Genomic DNA, 18,684 nt, shown 5'->3' with positions numbered 1-18,684 from the left:
ACTTGAACAAACAAAGAGTGATCCTCGATTGAGTTTTCCACATCCACCTCTAGGTTTTAACTTTATACTAGTATATTAGATTTTCATTTGAGTGTATACATAATAAAGTATATTATTTTTTGTCTGTAGGAAAGTATTATGTTGTCGACTCTGGGTATGCTAGCCAATCTGGATTTTTGACACCATTTAGGGGTGAGAGATACCATCTACCGGACTACAAAGGGCGTAGAAGTTCCCCAAGACTAGCAAAAGAGTTTTTCAATTATAGACATTCATCACTTCGTAATGTCATTGAACGTACATTTGGGGTATTGAAGAACAAATTTCAAATTTTAAGGCTAATGCACCAGTTCCCAGTGAAAGCTCAGGCATCAATCGTACTGGAATGTTGTGGGCTACACAACTATATTCGAGAAGAACATATTGCTGATACTAAATTCGTGGGGATGAGTGATGATTTAAAAGTTGCAGAAGATGACTTAAATCCGCCACATGAAGATTTTGTTGATCATTCTATAGCACAATCTAGTCAACGAAATAGGGCAAAAGAGATGAATGCCACTAGGTTAAGAATTACAAATGCAATGGCTAGACAATAAAGGATGTCAGAACTAGTTAAAAACTAAAACCGATAACTATTTTGACAAAACTGAAAACCTAAATTGATGTTTCAAGTGATGTAGTACTTGTTTTATGTTACGTTTATGTATGTGGTACAATTTGATATATTATTATGAATGTCATATATTTGGATGCTATATTAACTTCTTTGATATTTAAATTACTGTTATAGATGACTTCTTCTATGCCTCCACTCATAATAGTAAATTGTGAAATTTGCGGGAAGAGTTGTGGTAAATATACAACCAAGTCGGGTAAAAATATTGGAAGAGAATTTTTCAAGTGTCAAGATTCATGTAATTTTTTCATGTGGGTGGACCAACTACATCTATGTAGATGTGGCAAAGGTCAATGTAAAGTACGAAATGCGACGAAAGATCCAAACAAGGGACAATATTTTCTATGTTGCCCAAATTCAACTGGGGTAATTTATTTCTACGATTGATCTATACCTATAGATAATTTTAGATTTTTTTTTTAATTCGATGTTAAATTTCAACGACCCTAATCACATCTATTATTTGATATAGGCTGATAAACGTGGATGTGGTATGTTTGTATGGTTGAAAGATGAAACACATATCTCTACCATACAACATACATTATGTTCAGAAAGCTCAACATCAACATCATCCACACCACCGTCCATTTCGAACGAGTACATGAAAGGATATCTAGAAATGACACTTAAAGGACTAGAGGACCAAACAAATAAGATGAAATACATCCTCCATGCATTCAAGTCTTTAGACTTGGACAAAAAGTGAAAATTTGGGAAATTATGTAATAATTAACTTGGACAAGACATTGTTAGTTCTGTATTTTATTCATCATTTCGAAACCATGTTTTTTTAGTTGGTATGTAATCACTTTGTTGTCCCAAAGGATTTGTATGCTTATAGTATTTTAAAGTTATTTATGTAATTATTGACTTAAAAGAAAAGAAAAGAGATAAAAAAAAAAAAAAAAACGTTTCTGAAACAAGCATTACCAAACAGCAAAACTGTCATTTTTTTGTTCTAAAACTGTCATAGAAACAGATTCACCAAACAGCCTTAAATCATTTAAAAATGACATTTTGACACAGAAACTGAAATTTCCGTCTTCGACAAGAAACAGAGTTTCTGGACCAGAAACAATACCAAATGGTGCCTAAACGTTTACTTTTTCCTCATAACTGAACCAGAATTTCCCAGAACAATCAAACGCGCGTGGAGTATCCAACAAAGAACGTCCCATAGAAGAGAGAGAGAGAGAGAGAGAGAGAGAGAGAGAAGAGGAGATGGCTTCTTCAATCCTCGCGGCGGGAGCAGCGAAGGTCGGCCCTGCCGTACGACGAGAAGCACTCACCCTAACGGACGCCGCAGCTTCTAGAATACGTCATCTGCTACAACAGCGCCAGCGCCCATTCCTCAAGCTTGGTGTCAAGGCTCGTGGTTGCAACGGCTTATCCTACACCCTCAATTATGCAGGTTCCAATCTCTTCTCGATCACGGCCACGCATAGATTCTGTTTAATTTTGGAATTTCAATTTTTGGCATCAAATGTTCCATTCCAGTTATGATATTTTTTACTAGTTAATGAAAATTTATGATGCCTAGATGGTAGAACACACAAAAAAGAGGGAAACCCATTATAAGTTTTTTCTTTTTTTTCCCTGGATAAGTGCAAATGCCGGCATCTCATTTCTGTTTAATTTCTAGAATATCAAGTTTGCCCATTGTGAAATGTTTAGTAGTTGATGAAAATATGTGGTGCCTGACGTTAGACCACAAAAAGGAGGAAAATCCGTTATTTTTTTTTTTTTGTTTTTCTGGATTTTTGTTCATTGTCAATTGCTACATCAAGTCTGCCATATGGATGCACTTTTATCTTAGTTTATTTCTGGTATATGATTGAATATGTCGATTTCAAATTTTCTTCTTTGTTGTACCAGAGTGTTTAGGCCTTTAGGGTTTTTTTGTTACCTTTATATTCCTGGTTCTTGGGTTGTTACCTTTGTTCTGAATTGATTGTCTTGTACTTACAAGTCAGATAGATTTGGGGTTCAGAATTCAGATCCAAAGTTAGGGCACAGGTTGTTTTCATGCTGCATATGTTAGTGTCGTGGATTTTATTATTATACGAATTTTAAACACAGTTCATGATCATCTAAGATGGGACCACGATCAAGATGTTAATTAAAACGAGAAAAAAGGAATCATTTCTTCCTGTATCATAATTTGAGATAATTTTGTTTGGGCCACTACTTTTGCACAAACACACACACTAAGCCAAAATGAAATTATTTCATCCAGTGTAAATGGGAAATCTTGATAATAGTTGTGATAACTTTAGGTACTTAAATTATTCAACTCAACTCAACTGAGCCTTATCCCAACCATATGTTGTCGCCTACATGGATCTTTTTTTTCTCCAGTTAGCTCTATCCAAAGCCATACTTGTTTCTAGCCGTAAGCTATGCATGTCTTTCGTCACCACTTCTCCTAGAGTCGTTTTAGGTCTACCCTTGGATCTTTTAGCCCTATCAATCTAATTCAAATCACACCCGTAATGGAGAAATAATAATTTTTTTCCAGCACACGGACATTATGAATGTAGTCTTCAAGTCGTGGAGCTTTCTCTTCAAAGATCTGTGGTGGAATCAGAAATTTTGTCTTCTCATATTCATGATTACCATCAATCATGAACATGTGTTTAGGGAGCCGTCTATTCTTTGCTTTTCTGCTTCTGTGGGTTGAGAGATTGCACTGTCTTCTTTCAGCTTATCCTAAGGCTGCATTGTGGGTGTCACTCCAGACAGCTTTAAGGAGTTATGTTGCAACCCTTTCAAAACAAAGTTGCTTTGTGGATGAAAGGGCTTTAATATACAAACATTGCCTCAGAATCGAGAACACCCTGTCAAGCTTCCAACCATTTTTGACCAATTTTGATGGTGTGTTTCAAAGAATCAAACACCTCACAAGTCACAATAAGCACCATGAAAATAAGTAGAAAAAAAAAAATTCATTTTCAGATTCATGGATAATTTTGTTGGTCTTTGATAATATCTCCACTATAGACAGGTAGATGAAATTTTCTCTTTGCCTCTCATAGACGAAGTCTGGTCTTGAGAATGTAGGGATCCATGGTCAGGTTGTACTCTGATACTAAATTAGTGCAATATGGGGTTCCAAAATATCTGATATGAATCACTATGGCCCACCCAAAGAAATATAGCCCAATTATAAGTAGGCAATTTCAATTTGGTAATTAACCAGAAATTTCAGGGCACTTGATAGATTAGTAGAACAAGGGATATAAGAGGATTTATAATTATTTAACACGGACAAACTTAGAAGTCCTTCATCCTTGATGGGAGCTATTTGTAACAGACCTTCTTCAGATCCTTACGATTCTTCTGAACTATCTATTGGTACTTGGTAAAGTTGTTATTTAATCCTTCATCTATATTTAGCACATTAATTTTCATTTTTGTGTCCTACACTTGTTCTTATAATGCCTTATCTCGTCCCTTCTTTTTCTCGGAAGTTGGATTTGGTGCTATTGTATAGTCAAACTGCTCACAGAAATCTTCCAACTCTCTTTTTCCTGTCATTTTTTCTCTATCTAATTTTTTTTCTAAGTTTTTAGTCATACAGAAGGATATGCCTTTAGGGCAGACTTCCACAGCTTGTTTGCCATAAGTGTAAATAAAATATGGGATTTGGCTATTATGCTTGCTCTGGAGCCAACTTCTTACCTTTTGCGCAAATAGGGCTGGCAGTCCTGATAAGAACTTTTCTTTCCAAAAATCTTCATTAATTGTGGTAAGAACCTTAGATAAGAATACATTCTTGAACCATTTAAAATGGGAGAGCGTAGGATGACGCAAGTTTTAAGTAATTGCCTTGTTCTATCGGCTTGTATCTCTGTACTCCCAACAAAGTGTAGGGTAATGGTATAAATGAGAGTATCCTTGTTTTCATACAGTATAATGCCTTGTAGCACCTATAGTTTGGGCCTTAGCTTTGATCACTTAAATAAAAATCCCACCAAGCTCTAAGCTGGCCTCTGAAACCACTTATTATGGCTGTAGCTATATCGGGATCTCTATGACGATTACTTTTTGAGGCTGTAGCATACATCATCATATGCTTACTATCTGGTATTTTCACATCCTATCAACATTCCGCTAAACAATTGATCCACCATCATACTGGGTAAAATTATAAATATTATCTTTTGAATTGCAAATATATGGATGTAGCCTTAGTGTAATACATTTTAGTAGGTGCTATGGGCACAATTCTTTTGCCATATGAGTTTTTATTTATCTTCATAGGATTCTGCTCATTTTACTCAGATCTGAAAATATTTTCAAGATTCGTGATTTCTTCCTCAGTATAATGGATTATTTAACCTTTTCCACTTGGGGCTCGGATTAAGGTGACTCTCGATCCCTGTTGTTTGTGTTCTGAGGGATTGTCAGTACAAATTTGAATGGTTAGTCTGTTCGATTACACGATTTATGCTATTTATTATGATGGGTCAGTCTGTCCTTTTAGATTCACTCTTATAAGGAGCAGCTTTTATGCCTTTAGTATCTAAACCTATTTCAGGTGGGTGAATCGCTTGCAAATTTTTACCATCTTTAGTGGTCTAGGTTTGGAAAGGGCTTTCTGTGACATTTAAAAATTCCTCCTTTTTAGGAAATATTTTTTGCTTATTTTACAAGACCAAAATAGCCATTTGAAAATTGGACATTAAATTTTCTTGTGACCATAAAATCAAAATATTGCTTGTGAAGATTTCTTCCTGTTTTCTGACTGAAGTTTCAAAAACTGTTCCTTGTTTGGCTCATGTTGTTTCAAATAGAAATTGTTTTTTAAATTAAATTTTTAGCAGCAGGAAATCTGCTTCTCTTTTGAAGAACAGCAATTTGAAGCTCAACATCAGTAAAGGTAGGCTCAACGGATTCTGCATGCTCTTGTTTAGGTCTACTAGACAATCCTGGAGTAACTACCCTATAATAATGTTGGACCTGTTTTGCAGTTTGTCTTGTTATACCTAATGTATCACTGAGTTGGTGGAGGGGGGTTGAAAACCATCCCTCACAAGGTGTCTCAAGTGCACTCTCATCAAACACTGCCTGAAAAGTATAAAGCACAAACCACAAGCACACAACAATTTTACGTGGTTCACCCAAAGGTTACGTCCATGGTGTAGTGACCACTCGAGCACCGACTCGAGAGGTGGCCTGTTGCATTTGCACAATACTGTAACGTAATTTCACTAGCACCCACTAGTGAGGAGCAACGGCCCTTTACACAGTTCAACAAAACACCCACTGTGTTTGGAGCAACAACCTCGATTACCTTGTCATGCGCTCACGTAATAGTGTTTACAGAGCAACAATAGTGATGATAGGTTTACGATGAAAACCTAATACATATTGTCTACCCATAGCCCAAGAGTAAATTTACATTCAGACGACAAAGAAAAATTTAGAATTGCTGCATTCCTGATTTAATTCTCTGTTTTCAACCTGTGAACACCTTCTCAGACAAGTTGTAACAACTCCACAAATCAATTCACAAACTTCTAATCAGTTTCATAACCTGATATCAGCCCCATGCATGCAACTGAACAATCTTCTGTAGGGTGAACTTGACACAATTCAGCTTATCATAAAATAATCAAATGCAGCCTGCAGAAACTGTACCTGAAGCGCCTCCTTTGAACTGGGATATTCAAATCAATATTTCAGACCTCCTCCTTGGTCACTGCTTCATAAATAATCCTAACCAGAATAACAGCCTGAAACCAAATCTGAAATTCCTCTGTCGAACTCACAAAGCTGAGATAATAGACTCAGCTTATAGGAAACTGAAACAATATACCCAATATGACAAATTAAATACCGAGCAAACACAGCAATATAAACTGATGTTGAAGATCTTAAATCCAATTCCCGATTTGCAGAATTATAAGCATAAGATTAAAAAAGCCTCAAATAGAATAATAAAATGATATTATAGCATTCTAGTCGAGGGCATGGAGCATAAGCCTCACAAATATGACGTAGGAATTGAATTCTAACATTCTAGTTGTTACAATTTAATGCATTGATGTGTGAAGGGGGGAGGAGGAGGAACATAAGTTCTGCTTTTCTTTGTTACACTACCTTCTTTGGTTGCATCTAGTTTTTATTTTTCTATCCAAGGTCTAATATGACATTTATAGAGGAAACTAGAAAGTACTATATTAAGAACATAATTCTATTTCTTAATACTGTGAGAAAGTTGGGTTTGTAGTGGTGCTGAAGGCTGGGTTAACCAACATTCACGTGGAAGGTGAAGTTGAAAGTAATCAAGGATCAAGATAAGAAGAGAAAAGAGAAGAGAAGAGAAGAGGTCAGAGGAAGGAGAAAAGAAAAGAAGAGTGAGATGAGTCCAATCATATAGGGAGAGTAGAATGTCTCTCCCCTATTTTGATTTACTAACTTGGAGATATTGAAAATTACATACATCTCCCTCAGTAGGTTAAAGATAAAAGCATATAAACACAATACAAGGTAACTAAAATGATAATAACCCAGTACAGGTCTAACCAAGTCGTTGGAGGACTGCCTAAGTGCTTAGACAAGTTTCCCGCCTTAAGGCGAGTGTTATTTTTTATTTTTCTTCTTTTCTAATATTATTTAGTATGCTACATATACCTTCCTTTATAAAAAATAACGTTAATCCACATCAAGTCATTAGAGATCAACATTAAGCCACATCATCATAAAAAATCAACATTAAGTCACATTAAGTCATAAAAAATTGACATTTAGAGAAATGTTCTTATTCAATAATAAGTTTGACAGGTCAAATGATTTTATTTTTACATGAAACATTTTGTATTAGGTAGAGCACAAAACCAGCTTCTCAACAAGTCTAAGAATACTTGAATCTGAATTTTAATGACAAAATTATGTTCTAGTCAAACTTATTACAAAGAATGTGAATACTTTTAAAATCGCCTGAAAATATTTCTATGGATATCAAACATAAGATTACTTTACTGGATTTTTTGTTTTTAACAATGTTTTACCATAATGAGATTTATGAAATTTTTAGAATTGAGAAAAGCCCAGCATTTGAAAGTTGAAAATCGCTAGTATGACCAAAAATTTAGTTTTTGTTCTTGGACGTGGGGGGGAGGTTATTTTTAAACTATTTTTATTATTTTATTGGATTCAAATAGGGAGATTTTTGCTTATTTATGAATAATATCTTAAGTAGATAAAACAATAAAAATAAAATCATTTACTTAAATGATAACTAGGCCGTCTGGACGCCTAAGTGATGCCTTGACAACTATGGTACCCAAAGTACCATTGTTACAACACTTCCCCCTCAAGCTGGAGTGATATAGATCGAGCTGTCAAAAAGAGAGTTCAATGCTGGCCCAATTCTGGTTCAGATCTGGTTCAGTTTCTCATATCGGACCAGCCTTAATTTTCTCCAATCGGATCAGCCAACTTGCTGTTACTGTTCGCGCAGGTACTGTTCACGTGAACAGTAACTGGGGTCCAATATTAACAGCTGGCTTGGGAAAGATGCTGCCAGCACTTGTTAGGATATTAGATATTAGTTTCTATTTTTTTTTTTTTTTTTTGTTTTATCATGGCAAGCAAGCTTTGTAACTTAGGAAGATTTGTTTCCTTTTTTAGTTTGTACTTTGTTTCCTATTTGGCTAGCTTAGTGGTCAAGTAAGTTAGTAGTTTCCTTTTTATATGTGAGGCAAGGTAATTAGAAGTTATTTCTTAAGTCAATTTATGAAATTAGAATCAGTCCATTAGTTTCTTTTTTTGTTATTTCTTTGTTTTGTAAGGCTATTTAAAACCCATTGATCATAATGAAAAAGAGGAAACTGAAGTTTATGAATTTGAGTGTTTACTCATGGCTGAGATAGCTATTACCTGAGAGGGTGAGATGCCCAAAACTTAAGGGGTGATATGCCCATTCACTAATTCTTCTTCCCCTTCTCAACCCCACCATCAAATTCTCTTTTCTTCTTTCTTATTCTGTTTTATCCTTTGTGAGAGTGTATTGAGAGCTATTAGAAGATTGCTTGAAGACTTGAAGGCCTCCAAGATTGCTGATCAGAGACACACACATACAACCTCTTAATTTTCAGTTACACCCATATAGGACCTTCATCTACTGATGCAGCAAGCCACAGTTTGTGATTTCTATAATTTCTCCCTATTCAGCCAGATTTTGAGATCCCGCCTGAGATTAAGATCACTTGTGATTCTAGTGTTACATTATGGAGAATAAATATCATAATGAATTACTGATGGAGATTCGTGGCTGAACCAGATTGACCCACCCTTATGACAATTTAGACTAAGATGAACCGGGTCCAATTGGGTATTTGCATTCAGTAGGATGTCTTCGTTTAATGATTTATTTAGATTTTTAGTATTGTATTTATCTTGTAATTTTCTATTTTTAGTTTTAATAGGCTAAGCGTTTAAAGAGTTTTGAGTCTAAGTTAGGGCTCATTTTAGTTTTAGTTTTAGTTAAGGATTAGGATTTCCTTAATTATGAGTCTTTAATTTCTTCTTTAAATACAGCTTGTATTCAACACAAGAGATGGATTTGATGAATTGAATTGATTTGAGTTGTTATAATTGCCATGCTGGTAAGAGAGCAGTAGGTTGTGTGACCCCCTCTTCTCTCTGATATTCTCTTCTTCTCTTTTCTATTTCTGTTCCTTCTCTATTTCATGCAGTAACAGCAGACCATCTCCTGGCCTTCATTATCTCTCGCTCTTCTCCTCTCGTTTCTCCTTGCGATTAGGGTTGAAGGAGCTCCTTTCCCTGGGAGATTCAATTAGTAGATTCCCCTACCCAATTCGGCCTCCCTATTGTGAGCAACATCAGAAATCAGATCTGGTTCTGAGACCCTTTTGCCAGATCTGTTTCGGCCACTCATTAATAGAATATGTTTCTTATTGGATCTGATATTAGTAGGATTCAGGAGGATTTTGAAGTTTGATTCTTTGACTGAAATTTCATGGGAATCAGGTTAGTGGTGTAGGAGAAATCTCACCTGATTTTCTGCCTCTGGTTTGTGCTAGAGGATGAAGACAACGATACTTCTCCCTTTCTTGGATTTTATTAATTCCTACCCTTACTTTCCATATTACCCTCCTCTTTTCCCTTTATTCTTATGTCCTTATTTTGTTTCCTATTCCAAGACTGCCCTTCCCCTTTCGTATCTTACCACCAAGGCACCAACTTGTCTGTTCCTTCTCTTATGGTTTTAACTTCTGTTAAATTACAGTATTGCCACCACTTCTTGTCTACCATTTATTATGTGCTGAATTGTTACAGAAATTACAACTTTCCATTTTTTATATTCCTTGAGTTGTTCAAGTCTTTGGGTGGGCCCACAAGCGATCCAAAACGGGTTATTGAACTCTAGATCCACATCACATACATTCCTAACTTGCATAAAAGGATACTTAACTGGTAGGAGATGAGCCCTTTGGGTAAAGATGCCAACCAATTATTTAAATATACTCACAAAAGGAGTGTAGAAATAGCTAGAGTCAATCTTCTTAATGAAGTGTTGGTCCACGTCAATATTCTTGGTCTCGTCATGTTGCACAAGATTGGGAGCTAACTAATAGCAAACTTGTTATCACAATAGAACCGCCTCAGTATTAAACCACAACTCTTGAACCAGCCTTCTAAACCATAGGAGTTCACAAACCCCATGAGCTGTAGCCTCTGCCTTTGCATTTAATCCAGCCACAACAGGCTGTTTGCTCTTCCGTGTGACCAGGTCACCACCCAAAAATGTGCAATAGCTTGATGTGGAGCGTCTGTCAAAAGCTGAACCATCCCAATCAGCATCATTGTAGCCTTTTATCCTATTTTCAAATGGCTGTGCCTAGCATATAATAGCTCTTTTCCTGGGGATGGACTTCGAATACATGAGGAGTGTGGATGCAGTATACAACATCCAAGTGCCCACTTTTGGGAGCATGCATAAACTGACTCCCCACCCCAATCGTGTAGCTGGTATTTGGGCAAGTCAAAGAGAGATAGATTAGCTTCCCCACTAATCTCTAGTACTTCTTGCATCTATAAGATGTGGACCACAGTCTTCTCCCAACATGTGATTTTTCTCAATAAGAGAGTGTGCATGTTTACAACCCAACATTCCTCTCTTTTAACAATTCCAGCACAAACTTCCTTTGACAGATATTTATTTCCTTATGTGATCGCAACACTTCAATCCCTTAGAAGTATTTCAAGGGTCGAAGGTCCTTGATTTCAAATTATTGAGCCAAGTAAGAGTCTCTCACTGTTACTGTATCTATAACGTGCGTCATCCTAATACAACTCAAAACCACTTATTGGATCAATCATATAGTGAAAAGAGCATAGCTCATGTCTTAAGAGACTAGGAAAATTATAACCCTAAAATCCTAAAGAAACTAGGACCAAACAACCAAATTGACTTTCAAATTCCTGATGCTACTGGAGGAAAAGACAAATCCATCCATAATCAATTATTCTAAGCCTTTCAGTGACAGTTGTCACATTTACTGGCCTGGACACCATCTCTCCTGAAAAGATAAATGGCTATTTCAGATTCATACTACTGATTATATGCATATTAGTATTAAATGTGAATAAATGCAGTATGGAGAGAAAGTCACCATTATTATGCTAGAATTGATACAATTATAGAATGTTATTGGAAGTAAAAATAGGTAGAATAGTATGATGGATTTCCATATTCATACCAATTTTTGGCAGTAGTTCTTTTAATAGTTTGGCCCTCTTGGTGCTTCAACTGATGCTACTGGTTTGGCTGTATGAATGTCAACCAAGGAATAGTAAGGCTACAATATTTTTGTGAGCAAGGCCTGTCATATACCTGAATGTTAACATCCCAATACCTTCAATTATGCAGATGAGAAAGGGAAGTTTGATGAATTGGTGGAGGACAAAGGAGTCAAGATATTGATTGATCCAAAAGCACTCATGCATGTCATTGGGACCAAAATGGATTTTGTAGATGACAAACTCAAGTAAGCAGTCCATCACTGTCTTTTATCAGCGAGTAGACCTTTCCTTCTGCAACAATGTTAATATATCACCTTTATAATAATCAGCGTACATTTATATATGCCACCCCCCCCCCCCCCCCCTTTTTTCTTATTTGGTGAAATATATAAGCCCATTTAGAGGATGTTGTTTTGCCTGTGTATACTTTGCTTTTTATAATTCTGTGGACTCCTCCCATATTTTTCCATTTTAAGAACTTTTTTCTTGGTTACAGGTCTGAGTTTATATTTATCAATCCGAACTCCAAAGGGCAATGTGGGTGTGGAGAATCCTTTATGACTACTAACAATGCTGAAGCTGCCAAGAGGGGTGGTGTTTAATGGCAGTTTAAGTTATGAACCTCTGATTAAGTTTTGAACACCATTGGGTCATCTCCATGGGAGGGCCAAAAGGATCAAGAGCTGAGGCATCATTGTGATTGTGGTTTTTGTGCACCTACTAACGCGGAGTTCCACAATAATTTTTTATTCTTCTGACAGGTTAACACAACTAAAAAATTATTTATACTGTCGAAAAGCTGTAGGAGTAGAGTTTTTTTTTTTTTTTTTTTCTAACATGTACAGTTAATTTGAACATCTGTATTATAAGTAGAATTGGAAGGATACTAGCAACCAAAATGATGGTTGCAGAGATGGATCTGGAATAAAAAAATGACTTTGGCTGAAGCTTGCAGTTCAAAACTGGACGCTTTTGGGGGAACTTTCTGCTTCCTTAAGATGATATCTGGTACAGGATGTTGCTAGCCGGCCTACTTAAGGATTCAGCAGCAGTGAACTTTTCTTTTACATTTAGTTAGAAAGAACATCTCAAATGAATAAAGAACTGTACATTTAGAATTTAGTTTTGAATCTTAAAGCAAAGGAACACAACAACCTGTAAATTGGATGTGGGTCATTTAGAATGATGGTTTTCAACTTTTTGGTGATGTCCCCCTTTCTCCTACATATAAAAAGAAGGTTCAATCTTTTTGTGCCATAGTTGAAGTGAAGCTTTTCAACTTTTTTATTCTTGATCATTTTTTGTGATGAGCAAACTAAAAGGTTTAGTCAAATAGAAAGTTGATTACAACATCAATGATTATCCCTCTTAAAGATAACCTATGAGTTCACATCCTCTGCAATGGTCTGGAGAGCACTTGGGCACGTGTCCCAAAGGGCTCTTAGCCACTCGATGCTCACTGCACAGGTGCAGCAGTTGTAGACCATTTTCAGACAAATCTTTTTGGTTTTATTGAGTTATCCATCAAACTCCCTCAACATTCCTTATCCAAACCTTTTCTCCAAAACCCTTTGGCCAGTGCTTGTTGCAGGCCTTGCAAGATACTCTAGGCCTTCGGTTTCAGGGGTGTGACGCCGAATAGAAGCGTAAGGTTGCTTGACTACCTAAACCATTGATGCATCAAAAGTTACAATATTTGTCCACAACGGTAAGGATCTCTCAAGTTTGGGACCTAAATGTACAATTGCAAAGAATTTGGTTTCCCAAACATGTAACAGTGATCCATACAAGATTCTCAAGTGTTGAATTTTCGATACACAACAATATAATACTTGCATTTGTACTTTGGAATTACATCCCTAAAATATAAAATGTGACAATCATATGAACAAAATTCCCAATTTTATCATTAGTTGTGAACAGTCTAAGGTCTAAACTTGGGACAACCAATCACAATTAGATCATTGCAAATTATATTTAGTTCAATAATTTAAATTGGATTTAATGGATAAATAAATCCAACATCTTCTTCCCCATATGGAATCTCCAATGCCTATTTAAACGGATGCTTGTGAATTAGTTATTGTTAGTTCTACTTTCTCCTTTTCACATACCTGCGTTAATAGACAACTTGCCTCGTAGCCTCAAGCGCTTCTCCGGATTCCGTTTGAGAAAGATTCTTCTTCCGTGCAGGTAACCACTTCACCCTATCCCACACCATCCATGGGGACTAAAGGAGGGATCCGGACCTGTTTCTAGAGCCCTTGCTAACATGGAAAGTTGTGTATTCATGGAATAGAATAGTTTCCTTCTAGAGCGGACAAGGGATGAAGGCTTAGAAACCTTGGCTGTCCAAGAGCTACTGACATAAGTTTTTTTAATCCATAACTTAAATCAAATCTTATCTTTTGAATGAAATCAAACCACTACCATCAACCTATAAACAATTGCTTACATGAATGATGAATCCTATTTCTTGACCACTTGAAATAAGATAAGCGTGCGGGGATCTCCGCGCTGGCAGCTTGAAAAGGAATCCCAAGTGAAATGAATATTCTTAAACTACTATTCTCTAATGCAGTTGGTGAAACTGTGGCATGCTAAGCCCATCCTACACAGGAGTTCTCAATTCAAGCCTCCAAAGCTAACCATAAAACAATGGAAATTTTTTTTCCTACACCATAGGTGAAGGAAAAATACACTCATCAAGGGTTATAGATGCAGATATGATTCCTCTGGTGATCATCAGGTCGGCCCATAACTACCTGGGCGATTGCCATGTTTTTGGGAGACAATCCAACAATGCTCAACAAGGCGCAGAGAAAGAGGCACTGGAAGCAGTTGGATTGTTGCTTGGACACATGGCGATCGCCCATGTAACTATAGGCTAGACTTGGATGATCACCGCTTAGGAGAGGAGCTGAATCCCTTGATTATGCCTCGGACTACTATACGAAGTCTCGATAATCACTATTTCCTAAATACCCTCTGTAAGTACTGGATCCAAATCCTCTCCAACTATTGGGACACCAATGAGGCATCCGATGGTTGGGACGACCCAGACATGCACCCCCAAACACATGGACACACTCCTCTCAAGCACCTCCAGTCATCGGATTCCTCACTGAGCGTCCTAGAGACTAGGGAGTATCTTTTTCCATACTCACCATACAAAGTCTCGATAATCACTATTCTTCGATACCGTATGCATGGATGAAACTTATAGAGTTATAGTAGCCAAAGAAATGGAATCTCAAGGGTGAATTAGAAAATTTCATCCTAAGAGCGTATTTTCCACCCATACCCCCAGGATTCCATTATCCTGGCTCTTGGTAGCAGCGAAACTTTTTTCCCCTCTGCAGTATGCACGCCATCTGAACCCCTTCTACCTTGAACATGGGTGAAGAAAAATGCTCCTAATAACAATTAGGAACTCAATATTTCAATTTAAAAAAAAAAAAGGATACTCCATGTGACTCGTGCGGCCCAGCCTTTGAATCTGGCATAATATTTCATGGTGATTAGAGATCTTTGCACCTAATTTGTTAATCATCCAGGAAGAGATGAACAAGAACAGCTTAAAGATTTCAAAATTTAGAGTTTAATTAATGATTAATCCTACTTAACCGGGTGCATTATGAATATTTTATAGTTTCCCACGTGATGGATGGTGATAGGAGATGACATTTGTCTTTAGTTTATATAAATACCCTTTGGATGCACTCACATGGAACTCTCATTTATGGAACCAAATAAACACATGTCATCACCTGACTGCGCTTCTTCAAGTACGGTCTCTCTCTCACCTCTTCCGTTTTCCATCCCAGTCGCACACAAGAGAAAGAGAAAGAGAAGGAGAAAAAACTAGAGAGAGAAACTACTGGCTGGGCTGTGGAATGTAATGATGATGATGGTGGTGGATAAGGCGGAGAAGGGAGCCGCCGGCGGTGGCGGTGGCGATGGCGGCGTTGTAGTAGATGATATGGGAGAGGGGATGCAATGCAACGACCATCCTTACAGGAACAACCCCGGTGGGATCTGTGCCTTTTGTCTACAAGAAAAACTTGGTAAGCTTATCTCCTCTTCTTCCAAATCAACTCCTACCTCCTTCCCCGTCGTCCCCTCCTCTTCTTCGTCGTCGCCTTCTTTCAGATCTGAGGGCGGCGGTGGTGGCGTTGCTAGTTCCTCTTCCTCGCTTTCCCTCTCCTTTTTAGTTCCTCCTCAATTGTCAACATCTTTCACCACCACTACCATCAACAACAGCAATAACTGTATCAACAATAACCATAACGATTACTCTGGTGGTCATCATTATGATCTCCATCATTCGAGGCGAGGGTGGATGATTCCCTTTCTGTCACACCAGAATGATAAAGCCAAGAAGATGGCGATGGCGTCTAGTTCTAATGCCAATCTTGTACTCGAAAGAAGCAAATCGTCCTCTGTAACCAGGCGGCAGTTCTTTGACGCCAATGAATACAGCCCAAGGAAGAAAAAATTGTGGTCCTTCTTTAACGTCTCCAGTACTAGAAGAAGAAGAAGAAGCAACAGGGAAAATGGTGAATCCAAGCCCACCATCCATCCAACCAACACCACCACCACCACAATCACCGCCCAATCAGCAACATCGGCAGTGGCAGTAGCAGTAGCAGCAGCAAGGGACAAGGGGGTGGTAGAGTCTTCTTCGACGATGAGGATGAGGGGAGATTATGCGGACGATGACGAAAGCCCTAACAGCAGCCACACCTCGTCCTCCTCGTTTGGCCGCAAGGTTGCCAGATCCAGATCTGTCGGATGTGGTAGCAGGAGCTTCTCCGGTGACTTCCTCGAGAGAATCTCGACTGGATTCGGTGACTGTACCCTGAGGAGGGTGGAATCACAGAGGGAAACAAAACCCAAAAGCGTCCATCATCATCATCACCACCATCGAGCCGGCACAGCTGCTGCCGACGAGGCTCAGCGTATGAAGGAGAGGGTCAAATGCGGTGGCATCTTCGGAGGATTCTCTTCCTCGTATTGGCAACAATCTTCGTCGGCAGCAGCAGTGGTAGTAGCCACAGGAGGACCACCTCACAGTCGAAATAAAAGCTGGGGCTGGGCTTTTGCTAGCCCCATGAGAGCTTTCACCAGACCTACTACCACTACTGCTAAGCCTGACGACAAGGACGACGGTACTAGACGAGACATGCAGCAGGTTACGACGCCAAGCAAAGCTTCCTCCACCAGCGGCGGCATCACCACCACCACCACAACAACGGCCAGCAATGAAACCACTCCTAACCTCTCGGCCATTCCTTCTCTGTTGTCTGTCCGGGTATAATTAAACTGGTTAGTTGTACTGTACACCTCTCCACCCAAAACAAAATTTCCTTTTCCCTGCAACAAAATACAAAAGAACTTCTAGTTTGATTGATTCTTAGTTTTTCTATCTTCATTTATTTTTTCTTTCAGATTTGATCATTGGTTTCCTCTGCTTCTTCTCCAATTAACCCAAGATATGCTTGTTGATTTGAAAATTTTTGAATTATGGTGGTAGTCTGGTGGAGGGGATCATTGTTTTGAGTCTTCTCACTGGTGGAGAGTAATAGTATGGTGCATAATGCTTCTGGTTTCTGCATGCCGGTGTCCAGTGAGTAGTCCCATCTCTGATGCTGCTCCCCTTTTGTCCTTTTGTCCTTTTGTCCTTTTGTCCTTTGAACTATAATGGAATCTCTCAATATGTATTTAATAAAAAGTAGAAATTGCCATTAATTAATGGGTTATATGATCCAGTCTTTATTGCTTGACCGTCTATGTCTTTATCTCTCTAGAATCTATAGATAGAGTCTACCGGGCCAGCTGTCCCTCCCTCCTTCTTTACATCTAGGTATAATGGTGGGAATGGATTTAATTACAGGTAATCAATCTATGGGAAAAGGTATAAGAGAGTTAAAGATGTGACAAGGAGATGAATAAAAAACTATTTTTTTTTGTTGTTTGGATGAAGTGAAGTGCAAATTTTTTTGTGTAGATATAGTAATGTTTGACTAGAGCATGTGCCATGTGCCAGGTGCCAGGTCGGTTGGCAATTTCCACCAACCAAGCTACAAGCATTTACAAGCAAACGAAGACTTGAATTATTATTATTTATTATTTATTATTATTATCTCATTGGTATCTCACCCACACTAGAGGGGGTTGGTTCTATCCAAGCATAGTTTATCTAAGTGGCACTATTTCTGTGGTAGTGCGGCAATTTAAAAATACAAAAAAAATATATATATATATATATATCTAGTTATTTTATATGGGAAAAAGACTGCTACAGCGTAAGTGTGCATATTTCAGCGCACGTCCTCTCATCACATACTACGTGTGTCTCTCCACATTCTCTTATCATTCAAATACACCTTTCTAACCTTAAAAAAAAAAAAAAAAAAAAAAAAAATATCTCTCAGGCCTTGTTTGTCTGGATAGAAAACAAAACCATAAAATTTTGTATGATTTCTCTTAGGGGAAATGTCCTACAATATGGGGTCAATGAGAGTGCATAAATTTTTTTTCGTAAAAATGCCATTTTTTTTTCTTTTAGGGAGCAGGCCAATATTTCACATTCCATAAGAGAAAACTCTCATTTCATAAATATAGTGGTTTTCTTGACGTTTGGTTTGTTTGTTTGTTTTTTTTTTTGGGTAGGAAACGTTTGGTTTGTTAGGGAGGGAGAGAGAGAGACTATGTGGATGACATCCTTAGGAGGAGAGAACTGTCATTTAAAAAGTCTTTAGTTGTATGGAACATTTTTATTTTCCAAGTGAAATCTCCTAGGTTGTGTTTAGTAGTCACCCAGAAAAATGCTTCTTTTGTTCTATGGGAACAAAAAAAATGGAATAAAGCGTTTGGAGTCAACTTGGTGTTTTTCGATCTATGTGGAACGAAAAGAGGAGAAAAAAACATTAGAAACATAAAATGATGTAATAACAAAACCTTGTTTCATCATTTCAGTTGTGTTTCAAATATAAAAAAAAGTGAACAATTAAGGTAATCGTTCTAGATATAGGTTTGCCAAACACCATTTTGACACAAAAACTAAAACTCTGTTTTTTACACGAAACGTCGTTTCTGGAGCTGAATGACTGCCAAACGCAGCCTAGTATATGAATGAAAAAGTGCTTTTGTTGTTGTGGAATAAGAAACCTTAGTATCTTAATGCATGTATTTGATTTATTCGGAGCTATTAGGGTGGGATT

At 37.6% G+C, this 18,684-nt stretch overlaps 2 protein-coding genes across 2 annotated transcripts; both read left to right on the top strand.

Moving 5' to 3' along the window:
* The first annotated feature begins 1,828 nt into the window (after positions 1 to 1,828).
* Positions 1,829 to 12,578, top strand: LOC122079133 (iron-sulfur assembly protein IscA-like 1, mitochondrial). The gene is made up of 3 exons (XM_042645388.1): positions 1,829 to 2,093; positions 11,586 to 11,703; positions 11,955 to 12,578. Exons 1-3 carry the CDS (start codon positions 1,904 to 1,906, stop codon positions 12,058 to 12,060), a joined length of 414 nt encoding a protein of 137 aa, XP_042501322.1. The 5' UTR covers positions 1,829 to 1,903; the 3' UTR covers positions 12,061 to 12,578.
* Positions 12,579 to 15,214: 2,636 nt separating this feature from the next.
* Positions 15,215 to 17,443, top strand: LOC122078697. Its single transcript, XM_042644794.1, has 2 exons — positions 15,215 to 16,786; positions 16,910 to 17,443. Exon 1 carries the CDS (start codon positions 15,360 to 15,362, stop codon positions 16,776 to 16,778), a length of 1,419 nt encoding a protein of 472 aa, XP_042500728.1. The 5' UTR covers positions 15,215 to 15,359; the 3' UTR covers positions 16,779 to 16,786; positions 16,910 to 17,443.
* Positions 17,444 to 18,684: the final 1,241 nt, after the last annotated feature.

Source organism: Macadamia integrifolia, chromosome 5, assembly GCF_013358625.1.
Source record: "Macadamia integrifolia cultivar HAES 741 chromosome 5, SCU_Mint_v3, whole genome shotgun sequence".
Lineage (NCBI taxonomy): Eukaryota > Viridiplantae > Streptophyta > Magnoliopsida > Proteales > Proteaceae > Macadamia > Macadamia integrifolia.
Note: the sequence above shows the minus strand (reverse complement) of the source record. Positions and strands in the feature narration are given on the sequence as shown.

Bases quoted from the DNA above. Each gene is read 5' to 3' on its own strand.
- LOC122079133 (XM_042645388.1), top strand. From the start codon at position 1,904: ATGGCTTCTTCAATCCTCGCGGCGGGAGCAGCGAAGGTCGGCCCTGCC. The intron at 2,094-11,585 runs GTTCCAATCTCT...TCAATTATGCAG, and splicing joins CTACACCCTCAATTATGCAG to ATGAGAAAGGGAAGTTTGAT. The intron at 11,704-11,954 runs GTAAGCAGTCCA...TCTTGGTTACAG, and splicing joins TTTGTAGATGACAAACTCAA to GTCTGAGTTTATATTTATCA.
- LOC122078697 (XM_042644794.1), top strand. From the start codon at position 15,360: ATGATGATGATGGTGGTGGATAAGGCGGAGAAGGGAGCCGCCGGCGGT.